Source organism: Panulirus ornatus, chromosome 66 (assembly GCF_036320965.1).
Source record: "Panulirus ornatus isolate Po-2019 chromosome 66, ASM3632096v1, whole genome shotgun sequence".
NCBI classification, from domain to species: Eukaryota; Metazoa; Arthropoda; class Malacostraca; order Decapoda; family Palinuridae; genus Panulirus; species Panulirus ornatus.
Window position 1 is genome coordinate 24,091,627 of NC_092289.1, and position 18,986 is coordinate 24,110,612.

At 40.4% G+C, this 18,986-nt stretch overlaps 1 protein-coding gene across 1 annotated transcript in view; it reads right to left on the bottom strand.

The window, feature by feature from the left end:
* qsm (Zona pelucida superfamily protein qsm) overlaps nucleotides 1–18,986 on the bottom strand; it is an 81,487-nt gene that overhangs the window by 4,481 nt on the left and 58,020 nt on the right. The window contains exons 2-6 of the mRNA XM_071658158.1: nucleotides 7,421–7,617; nucleotides 5,833–5,981; nucleotides 5,458–5,587; nucleotides 3,244–3,344; nucleotides 1,014–1,161 (exon numbers count right to left, since the gene is read on the bottom strand). Coding sequence (XP_071514259.1) covers nucleotides 1,014–1,161; nucleotides 3,244–3,344; nucleotides 5,458–5,587; nucleotides 5,833–5,981; nucleotides 7,421–7,617 — 725 coding nt within the window. The remainder of the gene's footprint in view (nucleotides 1–1,013; nucleotides 1,162–3,243; nucleotides 3,345–5,457; nucleotides 5,588–5,832; nucleotides 5,982–7,420; nucleotides 7,618–18,986) is intronic.

The window sequence follows — 18,986 nt, forward strand, 5'->3', positions numbered from 1 at the left end:
TTTCCTTCGAGTAAAAGAATGATAATAGCTTTCACCCAAACCCTCTGTTTCCATGCTAAATTAAATGTAAGATACATCCACTCCATCACACTTTCTCCTTCATATGTCAGCATCTCAACTTTAATCCCATCCATTCAGGTGCCTTTCCTCCCTTCTGCCTCATTATTGCCCTTCTTACCTTCCTTTTTGCTATAGGCCCTTGCACTTATATCCTCTTCCTTCCATCTTCCATACCATGCACGTAACAAGTGCTGCCACCCCTCACACATTCATCAGTTCTTCAAAATAATCTTTCCATCTTCCTTTTACTTCCTCCTTCCTCATTAATTCCCACATCGACATTTCCAGTCTACATCCATCTCTTTCCTTTTTCACCTCCGTCCAGTATAGTTTCTTATTATCCCAAAACTTTCCACTTAACTTCCTTCCATAATCTTCATCTACACTTTCTTTGCTTTCCTCTACCAGCTTAACATTCCGCTTACATATTTTGTATTCTTCCCTCCTTCTTAGCTGAATTTCCACCAGTACATTACTATCAAATAATCTACCATATGCCTTTTTCTTCTCTTCCATAACATTTCTAATCTCTTCTGTCCACCATGCATTGCCATTTTTATTCCTGGATCTCACTACCTTGTATCCAATTACTGATATTATAACCTTTAATAGTATTTCTGTAAACATTTTAAACATCTCATTCACACATGACTAAATTCCTACATTCACTGCAATTCCATCTAATCTTTCTGTTACCTTCCTCTCATATGCCTTCTTGCATTTTATCTGATTCATCTTCTTACTTGCCTTCTTTTACCTCTCTATTCTTCCTTACACCAAACCTCCTCTTCGGGAAGGGGCTGTTTTCCCATATGCAGTCAAAGATTTAAGAATGAATATACTGTTACAAAATGAGATTACAAATTTTAGTTTAGGATATTTAGAAAAATCTCAAGTTCCTGCTATTTGATTTGTAAGATACAGTGACACTTTACAAAGTAATCGAGACTTACCCCTTGGCATTTGTCTAGGCAGACATCAACAGTTCCACGGAACAACACATAGTTAGTTTCTGGAAATTTGAAGGCACGGAACTTGGCAGATACATAGTCACCAGTTGTTGTTACAAAGTTGTCAAACAGAACAGGATCAACAGAACATCTGTTAGGAATAATAGTACATTCAGTAAGGAAATTTTAACAAATGAGAGATTGTAACTGTATCTTCAAACGAGATCTGTTCCTTTCCTTCAGTATCTAAAATGTGGGACTCTTTACCCTTCTTTACTTTTCCCAAAAACTACAATGAGACAGGCCCATTATCATCAGAAGAACTCATGAAAATTTCATATTTACCCAACTGGACATCACAGACCATGATTGATATTTAGAAAAAAAGAAGATAGAACTGCCACTAATAATCATGACAATATTTATTTCATACTTGTTCACAATTTCCTGTTAATTAGATAGTGCCAGGAACATACAAAGAGCAACCTTGTATTGTTACATTCATTCTCTAGCTGTCATGGTTAATGCACTGAAACCAGGGCCCTTTCATCCATAGCCACAAACCATTATATGGTCTCCTGGCACTTCATATAGGCCCACTGACAGCATGTCACCCTCTGTATACTACATTGCTCCAATTCTCCTTATCCCATACATGCCTCTCATCCTCTAGAATGTTCAGACCTCAGTAACTCAAAGCATCTTTCACTCCATCCATCCATCTTCTTAGTCTTCTTCTCCTTGCTACTTCCTCTTCTACTTCAGCAGAACCTGTTCAGCTCTCCCAGTCATACTTCACTTACTACCACATTTCTTTACACATACCTTACATGATCAACCATCCTTGCATCACATACTGTCTTCAGGCATTTGATTTCCAAAGTATCCACTCTTCCATTCTTCTGAAATTAGGGCCCAAAACTTGCACCCTTACATCACTGTTGGGACTACCATGACGTGCATGTTTCCTCTTACATTCTCCCAATGTACCCTAAACATTTCCTTCCTTACTTACCTATTGTTCACTTCAGCTCCAAGAGCTCAATCAACTGCCATATCCACTCTCAGGAATCAATAACTCTGCACTCTCTCCAGGTTCACTCCATTCAAACTCTCCCTTAAACCAAGTTTCTCTTGCTAAATCTCATTATCTTGCTTTTTATTCTTTCAACCTCCTCCTTTAACACATTCCTCCATACTCAGACATCAGTCTCTGCAGTTTTTCATTTGAGTTTGACACCACAAATGATTCATCTGCAAACAGTACATAACTCGCCTCCCAGACAACCATCCCATCCCTGACATACAGTAGGCTTGCCCCTCTAACACCCTCACATTTTACTTCCCTCACCATCCATCAGTAAACAGATTAAACAGCCATGATGTCACACATCTATGGTGCAGATTTCCCTTCTGGAATAACTTTCTCTCTTCCCTTCCTATTCACATATGTTTTGTTTCCTGATGAAAACTTATTACATTTCTTCTAAATCATGTATTTGTTGTACCTTCCACAAAGTATCTCTGTCAGTGCTATCACATGCTTTTTCCAGATCCATAAATGCCACATAGAAATCATTCTCTTTTTACAGTTATTTCTCACCAAATGTTTCAAAGCAGATACCCAGTCCATACAGCCACTATCACTCCTGAAGCAATATTCATTCTCCTCAGTTTGATGCTCTCAGCAAGCCCTCACACCCTCAATTTAACACTATCCCATACAACTTACTATATACTCAGCAAACTTGTATCCCTGTAATTCAGATATTCACATTTGTCCCCTTGCATTTATATAATGGCACTCTAAAGGCATTCTGTTAGTCCTCAAGTTCTACCCTTGGGTGATACATTGAAAATCCTGAATAAACAATAAATATCAATGACACCCCTTTCTAGATAAAATTGACTGCATTACCATCCACTCCAGTCACTTTGTCTTATGAATGCCTTTCAACACCTCCCTTTTCATAATACTAATGACAATGATAGTACTACTACTACTACTACAGCTACTACTATTACTAGTACTACTAATAATAATAAACAATAATGATAATATTAACCACAATCAATGGAAAACAAGTATGAAAAAGAATAATGACATAAAGAATGCATTTGAAAAAGTATTGTTGGTTTTGAATTGTGCCTGAAAAGTAATATAGGTACTGTAAGTACTTGACTAACTCAACATATTACATCCCAGGCACTTGTGTGTAGCCTTATGCCTCACCCATTAAAGATGATAGTTTCCCTCTTGTTCTCCGTATCAGTTACCTCCATGTAACTCATTAGGATGCCATAGGTGTCAGCTGAAGCATTATCCAGGAATACCTGACGATGATATATCGCAATGGTATATTTCAGATTTAATGACAGGAATACCTGACGATATATCACAATGGTATAATTCAGGTTTAATGAAAACATTTTATTTATCCATATTTAGTGTATACTTCAACAGAAAAAGCTGAGCAAATCTTACAAGTTCAACTTTAAAGACAGTTTATCACTGATGTTCTTCATGTTTGGTCTTCAGCAGTGACTGTCATTCACCTCACATTAATCTTCTCCCATTCACTATAACCATATTCAGTGATCACCTCAGCACACTAGTATGACTTTCTTAGCCATTTTGAGCTTTCATATAGCTTACTTTTTGTCCTTATGTACAGTATGTGAAATATAAAGGAATCAATGATGCTAGCAAGGAAAATTATGACATGTTATATAGATCTGGGATGATTGGCTTAAGCCAAGCTCGATGGAAAGGGGAGTGTTAGAAGAAGGATTACGACTAAAGATTTCGTTAAGAATAGATGAGAGGAAGAGATAGAGGGAAGGATTGTGTATTTGTTTGTGTTAATCATACACACAGATTTAGTGTGAAAGACTAAAGTTTTTCTTTATCACAATTTAACCTGAAGCAAAGGATTGGCTACAGAAGGGTATGAATCAATGACATGGAGAACATGACAGAAGTTATGATCAAAAGTAGAGAAACAGATTCATTGAGAGGCATATGATATTTTTGCATATAAAGCATGAAAATGAATGACGTTTAGAGAAAAAATTTTGATAACTGAGAACGTCATCAACAAAGGATAAAAAAAGTGAAAAATGAACATGACATCATAGGTGATATCAATAAGTGAAAAGAGTAACCACAAATAACAAGACAAAGTAATGGTAAAGAGAAGGATTAGAGATGAATGTGGAAAGGACAGAAATGAAAGATCTAAAGTAGCAAGGTGGAAAGGGTTGTGAGGAAAGATAATAGATTGAGATATTGGAAAAAGTGATGGTAGACTTCCATATAAATACATAAGAAAGAATGTACTGCAGAAAAGTTGGAGAATTCAAGAGATATCAGGTAGATTGTTATAATGAAAGAAGACATGTACAAGGTGGAAGGGATATTTCAAGGACCTTTTAAATGTTGAACTGGAAATTTATGAAAGATCTAAAGTGAAGAAGACTGGGATATTAGAAAGACTATGTAGAGGAAAGCCAGAATGAGGAAAACTGGAAAAAACATCAATCAATCCATGAAAGATGGTGAAAAGACAGAAATTGGTTATGTAACTGGAGACAAAGGGAAATGAATTTAGTCATACACAGTGTGTCCACCCAAGATATATATGAAAACCTTGAATGAAGGGAATGTACCAAAGTTTCCGTGGATGCAGTGATTGTGTTTTGTGCAAATAAAAAGGCTGTTAATACAAACTGAAAACTATAGGGTGTTACTTCATGCAGTGAATGAGGTTGGATGTTTATTAGAGTGGTGACGGAGAAAATGATAGCAGGTGATAGTAATAATTGTAATAGGTGTACTTGCATTACATTTCATGTGGGTCAGATACGTACCAGTAAACAGATAAGAAAACATGTATAAAGTTAGACGGCATGGTTTCTTCTGTAATGGAGATGAAGAGAAAGGTATTAAGACTGCTGGAATATATAAATGAGAAGAGCTTGAGTATGGGATAGTGTTTACAGAAGGAGATACTGCATATGACACCATTCAGGATACTGATTTTATAGAATATGTCACTAATCAGACTCACAATTTGTAAGGATGTACTCATTATGTATTAACCTGGTGATTTTTCCAAATGAATAAATTTATAGGTAAGAGAAGATTTGGAAAAGGGTGCTTCTTTCAGAAGCAAGTCAGTTGTCTACCTACACACAGTCAAGGATAAATATCTCATACCCATTATAGTAGGCTACATTCCATACCAGCAAACTGAAACACATTATAAAATAATTTCCTTTTATATAATCAAAAACTGATTTAGCTCATTTCTGTACTGATAATATTATTCAATAAAATGCTTTGAAAGTATGGATATTTTCTGTATATATTTAATGGGCTATGTGTGCATATTTGTGACCATTCATGTATGTTTTTGCTCTGGGTATATATATTCTGTCTACTGACCTCCATTGTGAGGGGTGTGCCTGGTCTAACATTAATTTGACCTCCAACTAGTTGACCATTTTGCCTCACACCCACACCCAGGATGGGGATTGGTGCAGTTCCTGTTACTTCCGATGTAATCTCTATGTAGCTGCCAAAAGAATAATTTACTCATTATTGTTAAAAGAAACTATTTGAACATAAAGTTAATTCAATTTTGGGATTAAAAAGTAATTAATTATTCTATCAGGAAAGAAAATAAAATCATTTATAGTTAGTTAATGTGATTTTGAGTGAGGAGGGATGTTTTAAAGAAATATAGAAGCTACACCATATAAAACAGATGCTACTGTCAAACATTTTACCAACTGTAGGTAAGATAATTTGATTACACACTCTGGTTCCACAAACTCCGGTGGAAGGACGTCTCTTTTGACGATGTTATCTAGTGTACTGTTGTTGGGAGCTACTCGACACTTCACTAACACCACCTGCCTGCCATGAGCAGCAGTTACTGCCACTCGGTGATAGTATAACGTCTCGCCCTGTGAGGTAATACACCAACATACTTTTCAGTTTATGTGAGAAGTACATGAACAAGTTCATTTAATAATAATAAGCTTGAATTTACTGCATTTAAAAACATATTATATTACAACTCAGGGAATTATCATTGACCATCTTACCAAAGCAATTCCAAAGAATTAAGGGGCAGTTTCACATGATAAACTTTTCCATTTCTGTCCATGACCAGTAATGTTACTTCTTTCATTGGAGGGGTGTGTGATGTCTCCATGGTTGTTTAATTTGTTTATGGATGGGGTTGTTAGGGAGGTAAATGCAAGAGTTTTGGAAAGAGGGGCAAGTATGAAGTCTGTTGGGGATGAGAGAGCTTGGGAAGTGAGTCAGTTGTTGTTCGCTGATGATACAGCGCTGGTGGCTGATTCATGTGAGAAACTGCAGAAGCTGGTGACTGAGTTTGGTAAAGTGTGTGGAAGAAGAAAGTTAAGAGTAAGTGTGAATAAGAGCAAAGTTATTAGGTACAGTAGGGTTGAGGGTCAAGTCAATTGGGAGGTGAGTTTGAATGGAGAAAAACTGGAGGAAGTGAAGTGTTTTAGATATCTGGGAGTGGATCTGGCAGCGGATGGAACCATGGAAGCGGAAGTGGATCATAGGGTGGGGGAGGGGGCGAAAATTCTGGGGGCCTTGAAGAATGTGTGGAAGTCGAGAACATTATCTCGGAAAGCAAAAATGGGTATGTTTGAAGGAATAGTGGTTCCAACAATGTTGTATGGTTGCGAGGCGTGGGCTATGGATAGAGTTGTGCGCGGGAGGATGGATGTGCTGGAAATGAGATGTTTGAGGACAATGTGTGGTGTGAGGTGGTTTGATCGAGTGAGTAACGTAAGGGTACGAGAGATGTGTGGAAATAAAAAGAGCGTGGTTGAGAGAGCAGAAGAGGGTGTTTTGAAGTGGTTTGGGCACATGGAGAGAATGAGTGAGGAAAGATTGACCAAGAGGATATATGTGTCGGAGGTGGAGGGAACGAGGAGAAGAGGGAGACCAAATTGGAGGTGGAAAGATGGAGTGAAAAAGATTTTGTGTGATCGGGGCCTGAACATGCAGGAGGGTGAAAGGAGGGCAAGGAATAGAGTGAATTGGAGCGATGTGGTATACCGGGGTTGACGTGCTGTCAGTGGATTGAATCAAGGCATGTGAAACGTCTGGGGTAAACCATGGAAAGCTGTGTAGGTATGTATATTTGCGTGCGTGGACGTATGTATATACATGTGTATGGGGGGGGGGGGTTGGGCCATTTCTTTCGTCTGTTTCCTTGCGCTACCTCGCAAACGCGGGAGACAGCGACAAAGTATAATAAATAAATAATATAATGGTACAAGAGTAGTAGAGGCATAAGCAGTTTTTCAATCTGAAAGGGATGAAGAAGTAATATCATTCGTAAACTAAGAGGCCAAGGCTTTACCGTTAGCTTGTTTCTGACTCTGGTAGTGCCGCAGACAAGGTCGTCGTCGAGTGGGAGGGTAAGTGTGTAGTGGGTGTCATCCCGCTGGGCTTCGCATCCTGGCAGCTCTCCCCATTTGTCTAGTTCAACAGCCGCAACTCCGGCCACTGGCACTCTCACCACCATGTCCGCGCCATGGCACTCCACAGAATACGTTACTGAAACAAAATTCATACATCAGTCTAACAGAATATAAAGCTAATGGGTAAATCTGATACAGAAAGAGGGATGTCATTAAGCAATAAGGTAATAAAACAATCTATGACTCTCTGCACTGTATTCAACCTTGGTCAACAACTCGGCCTCGTATCTTCCGAGATAACAGCAAATTTTCCATCACACATACTATCAGTGTTTATAACAATTGGCAAGCTCTAGTCCATGGATAACAAGCAAACCCGCCGGTGAGGCTCATTACCAGTACGAGCCGCAGCCTTGCCAACCTCAATCAGCTAACTTTCCTCATTACAGTACATTACCCGAATGTTGTAATTTGAATAATATATATTATCCAAAATACATTTCTTAGTTCTATGGTCATTTTATTCAACCGCATAACCCTCAACCAGGGATCTACCTTAACTATGTAACCAAGCTAGTGCCCAGATATATGATGTAAACGGTATCTGTAATGTAATTCATTATCAGTTTAGCCAATCAACCTCACAAAACGAAATTTCAAGCAACAGAGGAGCTCATACGTGTTGTGTCAAGGTAGTGGGGACACTATGAGTAATACGCTGGCCCAAATTGTAATTTCCTAAGTATAACAGGGAACTGCAGAAATTGGTCTAAAATCGCCTACGTACGTATACCTGTAATTTTGTCACCCAATGGTAAATCACTGTAACACAACTAGTGCGAAGATATATGATGTAAAGATATCAAATGTAATCCATAAGCAGTAGAAATTAGTCTACCTTGTTTACAAGGTATTTATCGTTCTTATCGCCCAGATTGTAAATTTATTCCAAGGAAAGTTTCTATGTTCGTGTCAACACGTTCATAATTATTTTTCTGAGTTTGTTCATGATATCTGCTAAGTTTTACAACACACCATCGACATTAAGGGTAAATTTTCGTGCTTTACTCTCGAAGGTACATTTTGTGACAAATTTTATCTATCCGATTTTCTTATATTTTTGTCGCAATGCGGCAAATTTATAGTGCACTCCTACCCATTTTATGAGCGATGGCACAAGAAAGGTATAAAGTGCATAAAAGGTGTAGGGAGTGGGCCTTAATAGCAGTCATGAGTGGTAGCGTCGGCAGCTCATACCTCTGCCGAGTCTGCCTCCTGCACTTTACCTCGGGAATTGGTAAGGAAGGGGAGGGTTGCCTGTGCGACCTCTCTTCTCTCTCTTCCCTGCTATACGAATGACTTATAGTGTTTTCTGCTAAGTGTATTTGGCCACATGCATAGTGATCGTGCATGCGGTTTTAGTTATCCTTAACTGAAGGTGTTAGTTTCGGTTGGTGGACGAGAAAGCCATCGGCCGCCATGCATGTAGACCAATGACAATGAAGTTTATGTACTAAACCAGCGGAATGGTGATCTAATAAGGGTAAGTGCAAATATTTTTTTGTATGGTAGAAGAAACATTTTTAGTTGTTTCATATTTTGAATGTAATATTTTTGATACTGGTTATGTTGATTAATAAGGCGTTTCTAGTATGTCAAGTGTATTTACATATAGCTTTCGTAACTGTTCATAACTATGTTGAGGCGTGCATGTGTTATGATAAATAGGTTTGGGTAGTTATTCTTTATGGTTTAGCTAGGCCAGTGTTCTTATCTTTGCGTTCTCATCCACTCAAGTGTTATGACGTTGCTAGTAGAGAGAATACATTATGTATTCACAGTTTGTGTGCTACTGGGAAAGAGTTTTACTTTCTTGTGCCCCGTCTCAACCTTATATATGTAATGTATCACGCTTTACTCCTTTATATGTAAGCCCACAAACTCACCCTGCCTATGCCAGGCACCCATTTTATGTACATGGGAATGAAGAAAGGCAGACTATCAATTATGTACATGTGTATATATGTATATGTGTGTGTGTATATATATATATATCTTTTTCTTGCTTTGTCGCTGTCTCCCGCGTTTGCGAGGTAGCGCAAGGAAACAGACGAAAGAAATGGCCCAACCCACCCCCATACACATGTATGTACATACGTCCACACACGCAAATATACATACCTACACAGCTTTCCATGGTTTACCCCAGACGCTTCACATGCCCTGATTCAACCCACTGACAGCACGTCAACCCCGGTATACCACATCGATCCAATTCACTCTATTCCTTGCCCTCCTTTCACCCTCCTGCAAGTTCAGGCCCCGATCACACAAAATCTTTTTCACTTCATCTTTCCACCTCCAATTTGGTCTCCCACTTCTCCTCGTTCCCTCCACCTCCGACACATATATCCTCTTGGTCAATCTTTCCTCACACATTCTCTCCATGTGCCCAAACCATTTCAAAACACCCTCTTCTGCTCTCTCAACCACGCTCTTTTTATTTCCACACATCTCTCTTACCCTTACGTTACTTACTCGATCAAACCACCTCACACCACACATTGTCCTCAAACAATATATATATATATATATATATATATATATATATATATATAAGTTGAGATGTATAGGTATGTATATTTGCGTGCGTGGACGTGTATGTATATAAATGTCTGTATGTGGGTGGGTTGGGCCATTCGTGTGTTTCCTTGCGTTACCTCGCTAACGCGGGAGACAGCGACATAGCAAAATAAATAGATATAAATATGAATAGGGAAGTGTCAAAGATTCAAGGGGAGTGTGTATTATACGTATCGTCATATCTAGGGGAATGCAAGTTATATAGTAAAGAATGGGGAATGATTGATTGGGCTATAGGCCTATCAGCTGCCAGGGTCATTAAAGCTGTCATCGTAACTTACACCAACAGAAAAATCTAACACCTTCGGGTGTTGAAGATAATGCTAAGACCACACACACTCACTAAGAATGTGGCCCATGAGGGGAATGGTGATTTTAAGTGAGTTATATTAAGTGTTACTGCTGTGTTCTGGTACGATAACGATCGTAGTGTGCATTTTGCCGTATTGTTACCGACAGTTCCGTATAAGAAAAATTTATGGAAAATCCCGAGTTGTATATCATTAGTTTTGTAAATAAGTTTAACACCTACATAGTTTCAGTAAAAGTAAATAGTAAATTTCTTATTCGAATAAGTTCTTGTATTGATACTTCTAACATAATATAACCTCGTATATTTCATGTACCTCAGAATTCATTGCCTCTGTTGATAACATAAGGCGTGGAGTATGTATAGCTTATTCATGCAGAGAACACCTGAGATGTTCAATATTTTTCAATTTTTGGTTATAATTTGACGATGATAGCCTTCATGATCATGTTAGTAGATAGGCCTACAGCTCAAGTGACCAACCAACTAACCTAGAATATGGCTGCATTGGCAACTAATGATAAATCAATGAGAATGTGATATATTGCAATACCTACTATGATATCTGTTAAAAAAATCGGTAAACCACGCTACTATTTCTTCCACGGTACCCATTTACGTGCCGTTGTTTTATTATTACGTATCTTGTGAGCTCAGATGGCTCATACACGGCGAAAATGTGTTAAATGAATAGTCAAAACAGAAATTTTCGGTCTCCAGTTTTACCGATATTTATTAGTGCATTTTCAGTGAACTGATGCATTCAAAATCCATTGCATGTCTGTGCTAGGAAGCAGTGAAGTTTGTGAGACTTAACCGTCTTATATTAGGTTAGACTTAAAATTCATAATTCTGACCATTCCTGTGCAGGAGAGAGCCCATCCACACGAAAAATTTTCCGATATGAATTCCACCATTTGACTGGAATGTGTATATGATTGATTACATCACTGTGCATAAATATACGGTAACGATCATCAGTCACACGGATGTTCTCTACCTACTATTAAGAACTCACGAAACATTAAAGAGCACAGTTCTTTCAGACGATTCTAGATATACTGTTACTTTATTTTTACGAATTTGTGGCAAACACGTTTCCAGAAATACATCACATGAGAGCAGTTTCCGAGCCTAGCCTCAATAATTACAAACGGTGCTTGCGCCAGGTGTCCCTCACCATCGTCATCATCGTTCGGAGGAGGGGAACTGCAGGGGACAAAGTCCGTCTGCTACACCGTTATACCAGCACAAAAAAGAAGAAACAGGAAACGAATGTAGTGGGTGGGTTGCCGTAAGTGTCTGTAGGGTAACGTTAAAAGTTCTAAAGCTAGAAAGCTCAGTTTATTGAAAGTAATAAGCACCGATGTTTTTCAAGAGGCAAAGAAGTAAAGGTTATGTTTACACTATATGCATGAGCTTAGCAGCGTTCTGGAAGGCTTGGTTAACTTGAAGTAAAGAATAGCAAGTTTCTTTGATAATATGGGTGAAGGGCATGTAGCTGAGGGTTAAGAGGCAAGCATTAAGCAAACAGTGTGTAAAGTACATCGACATAGGAGGGTCTAGGGACCCAGGAGCTCCTCGTACTTTCGGAGAAATGAGCTGTGTCAGTGGCACTGGTGATAACACGAGGGCCAGGCTACTCTTGAATGCGATATCTGGACATTTTGTTTCCTCATCTGCAAGGTTTTGTGGTGAAAAAGCTTACTAAGGCACCGGTGACTTAAATTTGATAATGCTGCAGTCATGGTAGTCACGGCACTTGACCTGTCCGTTACCTCGACTTGCAAGTCTAGACACGTTTTGATTTACATGTGATGATTAGTATACAGTCTGATTCTGCCATTATACAAAAGATTTATCTTTCACTATGGGGTGCTGCTCTCACATCTGAGGAGGTTCTGTCTTTACACATTCACTAGAGATGTTTAAAGCAACTCGAATTATCAACTTTTCCAGTCTAACTTGACCCACTTGCCCATTTTGGTTCATTTTTCATCCTTTATAGCTATTTGATATTTACTCCCGAGATCTGGATGCTTATCTGCCCCTGCCATGAGCAAGGCCACTTAGACAAGCTGCTACATCATATAAGTGTGGCCTTTGGCACTAAAGGATGATACGTTTGACATCTGTGCCTTCCCCTACACACTGAAGCTTTGGAATTTTTCCACCTGATGTCCTGACAGATTATGTCCTGACAGCTAAGACTTGGCCTTTTTTGAAAGGCAGGGTTTCCATTTCTCCAAAGTCATGGAATATTTTTCCTATTTCTCATTATCCCCTTGCACCATTCAGAGATGGCTCTGCTTCGATGTGGACTTTCGTGGCTGACTGGAGCCTCCAACTTAAAAAAGTAATTCCAACATACTTGTATTTGTTCTAAATTTTGTCTTCTACCTTTATACACCGTTGAAGCAGTTGGCGTTGTTCCCGCTTGGTTAGGATCAAACTCGGTGGATTTGTAAATGTGGGTGGACACACTAAGAAATAATTACCCATTTGGAAGGATCCGGTGGTCAGGTGAAGACGCGAAGTGTCACGAGGAGTCATGGGAGGGAAATTAGGCGTGACGACGCAGCGAGGAAGGGCCGTAACGTCACCGTAGGTTACGCCGCCGTCACGCTCGTACCCTTCGGACACACAGGTCTCGTTACCAAGGTAACGCTCCACGGTTTGGGTGTTACAGTTACCTTACCGATTGTTACACTCTTGGAGTGTGAAGGAGAGACGCTTGGTATGTCACAGGAGAATTAAGTACCCGCTATGTGAGGTTTGTTAGGTACATAAATACCACAACGTGGCCGTGTGGGGAAGTGTTCGTCCAGCTTTCCTAACCTTGAACTATATTTTAAAGCTTCGTGTACTCCATCTACATTTGATGCCATTGGGGAGTCATTATATGATTTAGGATTTTGAGATTTTTAAGAAATATGTATTTTAGACTTTTTTATGTGGTGTTGTGGAGGGTGAGCTACGTGACATTTAAGACGTTGAGATGACACACTTAACACTTGTTGCCATTCAGAGATTACACCTACCGTCCCCTGGATCATCATATGACCACGTCGTCCCCTGTATACCACAGCGCTCCAACTCACTTTGTCCTATGTACACCTAACAACATCTTGCATGGGGTGAATCTAGAACGCTACTGATAGAACTTCGGATCGTGTAAGGCAGAGAATCCTGTTACGCTGCAAACATCACTTTTTTGTTAACTTTAGGAAAAATGATGATAGTTTCTAATAACAATTGTTAAAAGCATTACGGTACTCTGTGAGGGTAAACTCTCTCCTGATATTATTTCTGTATCACTAGTACGGTACATGCATGTCTTGTTAGTTGTTAACGGTGAACAATTTCCGGAGATTACGACCATGGTTCCCATACATAAGGGGACGCAACTGGTCTTCCATCTTGTTGGTATGTAAGCGACTGGATCCTGCTATAAGAAACTAATATCCAACAACATTTCGTTTCTGGATTAGCCTAAACTGCTGTAGCTTGAGTTGGTAAGGAGTTTATTGTTAAGACTTATTTTACCTATAAGTACCTACATATTTCGACGCTTAGGTTACCTTCGATCCCGCATTTCAGAAATGCGCTTCTTTGTGTTTGGTGAAATATTGTTTAGTATTTTAGAGTTCGTGAGTGTAGGCAGATGAAAAAGTGATGGTATGGGATAAATTGATAGGGAGCTGTGTTTGTTGTTTGTATATGTATGTGAGTATGATTTGTTTTTGTGTGTTTGTTGATAGATACGTGTGCGTATCTAAGTAGTGGTGTTCTTTGGTGCAGTGCAAGCTTCTGCTTACATACCAACATTGATATTCAGTCAAGTTCACGCCTACGTTTAGATATGAACCTGGCGACGAGCCGTTTATTAATTCGGAAGGAACAAGGCGGCGGGGTTTCAAGGTTTGGAATACTACGTCAGTTGTCAAGCTGCCATGGATCCTAGTCCCCTTGGTCTTAGGGATGTCAGCATCAAGTCGTAAGCATCGGCGAGGTATGTGTCCTTGGTGTGCTTAGTAAATGATGCTGGCTGAGGGAAAACGAGAAAATAGCGGAAATAGCCTTGCTGTGTATGGCGGGAACCTTGAGGCGGCTCGGTAATTCTCTCCCTTCGCTCACAGTCCGTTGATGTCTCATTCTTTAACTCTTATGTTCATCGGTATTTCTTTTTCTTGTTATGTTTGATGATAAATCTGTGAAGTGATGGAGAACTTGTGTTTCAAGATGCATTCCTGAGTGTATGGAGAGCCGATTGTTTTGGTCATTTGAACACCAGTCTTAAGTATTAACATATAAGCTTTCAGTACACACACACACACACACACACATATATATATATATATATATATATATATATATATATATATATATATATATATATATATATATATATATATATATATACACACACACACACACACGACGCTTGTGGAGTGGAGACCAGAATTCCTTTGAACTCATCATCGATGACTCAGACTTTACTTGAGGATAAGCACCGGTAAACGTGAGAACAAAGCAAACGAAGGTTCTGCACACCCCAGCTGAACTCTTTGTTATAACATTGTAATAGTTATTGCATTATTTTTTAAATATTTAATGATATATGAACGAAGAGAACTGAGTATGAGCAAACGAGGACGGAACACAGATAATCATGAAAAATATGATGTCATTTGGTAGCCTATGAAGATGATTCCTGTATCATGGTCCTTTTACTTCATATGAATACTTACAGAACGTGACACTAACACCTGTTGTGATCTAGTGAACACCAGTGTAATGTGTGATAACTAGGTCCGACTGCTGAGATTTACAATGGTCAGGTGTTTGTAGAGAAACTTTGTGGTGATAAAATGTACGTGCTCAGAGATAATGCATTATGAGAAAGTTAGAGACAAGGATGGCGCTAACGTACTTTGTCATTGCTACGAATGTGCTGATTTTAACTCGGCACATCCTGTTGCTCAGAAATGGTCAGGTGTGCGATAGGGTAAAGTTGTTATGTGCTGGTATGATGGGTACCGATTGGGTGTGCATTCTAATAACATATATTTCTTTAGTATATACGTAATGTGTAAGGGTGAGATGTACAGTGGGATAGCGTTTGATGACTAGGTGTGGCTTAGACAGTAAGTATGGGTGGGTGTTCGTAATCGCTGGCATTCCATGTGGTACTGGGGTGAGTCCGGAGGCTAAGGAATTATATGCCATACGTTATATTACTTATGTAATGCCTGGATTTTTTTTCACAGTGCTTTGAAAGGTTAGGTAACTTTCTGTCATTTCTTTTATTAGAATAGTTTGCTGGGTCTCGAGATGTGTCATCGTCAATATTGAACAAATATATATATATATATATATATATATATATATATATATATATATATATATATATATATATATATATATATATATGAAGCAGTTATACAATGATGTTAAACGACTGATAGACTTCCTGACATCTGCATCAGACTGCTTGAGATCCGCAGAACACTGCCCGCCATCCGCGTGAATGAGTACCCGAGATTCATTGAAGAAACTGCTTGAGATCCGCATGATGGGCTGCTAGAGATCCGTCTGATCGATAGTTTTTGCAATGCAAAGTTAGGAAGGAAAAATAGGAAGTGTAAACATTGACATTTAAGGTGGTCTTCTATAACAGTGGACTTGGAGAAAAATGACAGAAATGAGAAATGCTGAAGTCAAGTTCCCAAGAGAGCTGTCCACGACACGAAGGCAACCTAGATGTACACCCTCGATGATGAGGCAACACTGTGGCGACTTAAGTTTATTATTTCCCTAGTGTATGCTAGCGGCTTCCACCCGCACTAAGTATACGACCATGCTATGTACCCGTGATGGTCTCCACTCACACCAAGTGTACGACCCTGACGTATGGCTCTCTCTGGTCAAGCAAGGCTCCGGAGACATCAAGTGTCCGACTCTGACGTATGTCCGCGGCTTCCACCGACATCATATTAACAACGCTCATGTGGGTCCTCAGCGGTCTCCACCCACACTAAATATGCGACCATTGCATATGCCCTCGACTTCATCCACACTAAGTATTTGACCTTGAAGTATGCCCTCGGCCTCCACCCACACTAAATATACGTCCTTGGAGGATGCCTGCTGCGGCCTGTCAACACCATACAGGTACATGCAGTAACTCTCCGTCTTTGGTACATATAATTTACTTTTTTATGCCGTATTTTCCCTCATGTCCTTCTGATTAGATAACTGTAGTTGCACCAGAGCCTGATCCTCTCGCGCTCTGTGGATCCGTCGACAAAAACTTACAGGTGCCACGTCTGGAAGAACAGATCGTACCGTGGTTGAGAGGCGGGCAGCAGCATCGGGATGAATTAGCAAGAAATTATAGCTTCAGGGAACATACTCGTTTCGTTCGTGGTCAATTTTATTATAATTATGGGAACTTTAAAAAGGTAGCACACACAGCCTCTGGGTTAGACCTATCTCCACCATGAACACTTACCATGTCATATGTGAATCTTAAAGGTTAGTGACTTCAGAAAGCAGCTCACGCTAACACTCCGGTTGACATTAACAGCTGACTGGGATCAGTATGAGTTCCGAGTGACGCATGTGTCGGCAATAAATTCGTGGAAGTTAGTGTACAGTACCATTACTTGTGAATGAGTGGCGGGTGGTGCGTGGTCCATGGGACACAGGGCATGGTAGGTACATGTGTAGAGATACCGCCGTATGAGCCATGATATTCGTTTGACAAAATGTTGACATACCAACACTGGTGCTGTGTAGCCATTGCTTTAGAAGCAACCATGCGTGCGTGACAAAACTCCCCACCCCACAAATAAACGCACACAGACGCCACACCCACTCAACCCTTCCTGTTCTTCCCTCTATCGGTAACCCTCCCTAATATCTTTCCTCCCCCTTTCCCCAGTTGAATACTGTACCCTCCCAACGTGTACCCCAGGAGTCCGCCGGAATCCAGCCACCCACAAGCTAACGGACTGTAATCACGGCTCCTCTCATGATGTCCGGCAGCGGCGCGGACACGACAGGGGAGGGAGAGGGTACCTTGTCATCAATAACAACAGCTCTTAACGCCACTGCTCGCTGTTCTAACGCTCTCGGCGAATGTATTAGACGAAGATTAAAGAACTAATGTATTTTCTGTTATATGTTTTTGTTATAAACACGGAAAAAAAGATAAGACGAATCTGGATTCCGTTTTGATTTAGTTCTGAGCTTATTCTGAAATTGATGTAGAGTGCAACACTGTTCCCCGCAGTCATAGGTCCTGTGTTCCCATACTACCACAGGATCCCATGCATGTTCCCCACACTGCCACGGGTCCTGTCTGTGATCCTCAAACTGCCACAGCTTCCGTGTATGTCTTCACACTCCTGTAGCTGTGAACGTCGTATTATCATCATGTGTAACTTCATAATTCTCAACTACGCAGGTCTGTGAGACAGGTCTGAGGAATTTTCTTCCTCTGATATCCTCCCGTCTACAGTTGTGAAGGATTAGCATCACAAGTCATTCCTAGGCTAACCATCCCGACACACTCCCGCTGATACGAGCTTCGTCAGATCTCAGGTATCCATCCCTGGGTCTGCGGAAGTCTGGAGCAATTGTGCTTTTCACGCCGATACGTTTGCTACCGACGGCAAGTGTTGGTGATCGGGTGTGTTGGCAAGCTGGAGTAGCTGAGACACAGAGAATGACAGCATTTCTGGCAGATGTTAATTAGCAGGTGTCGGTGATAAAGGGAGGATAGTCATAAGGAGGAAGGTGTAGATGATCGAGTGTGACAGGTGTGTTACACGTATTGTTATCATACACAGAAGATACTGATAACATGATCTCGCTCGTGGTTATGACTAGGGTGTGGTATATGTTGATGATGGAGTGTAACAGCTTGTTCTGGCGATGGAGTGTGGCATATGCCGATGGTTGGGTACAGCTCTTGTTGATGGTTGGTGGGCGGCACGTGCTTCTGAAGTGTAACGCTAATTACTATGATGTACCAAGAGTCACACCAGGTGTTAGTGGGGGACCACTAGGGCGAGAGTGTACAGCTAGGGCCGGGTTGGCCCCCAGGGAGGAAGTCTGGAGCTAGTGCCGTGGCCAGGGTCGCGTGGGAACCCGGAAACACGTCTCCGTCCTTCTGTTGGCTCTGGCACCAGACCAACATCCCACTCCATCTCCACACTCTGGCCATGGGTTCCCCACCCCCTTCCCCCAGTGTTTATTGCTGCAGTGTTTACCTTTTCATCTGAATGTTTCCGATTTCTTTACTTCCCAACCTGCGTGATCTACAGCTACTCCTGAGGTTCTTAGTTTTGATCCTCAAAACTCCTTTAAGCTTTTCTTTTTGTTTACTGATTTTTTCTCTGGCTGCTAATTCGCAATAGCTTTTCCTCTACTAATCTACCCATCTCTCGTTGGTACTGTAACATTCTTTCCCATATTTATATAAGGCTGTCAACTCCCCATAACCTGGCGGGGAGATAAGCCCCAAGCGTTACTCCCCCAGCCAT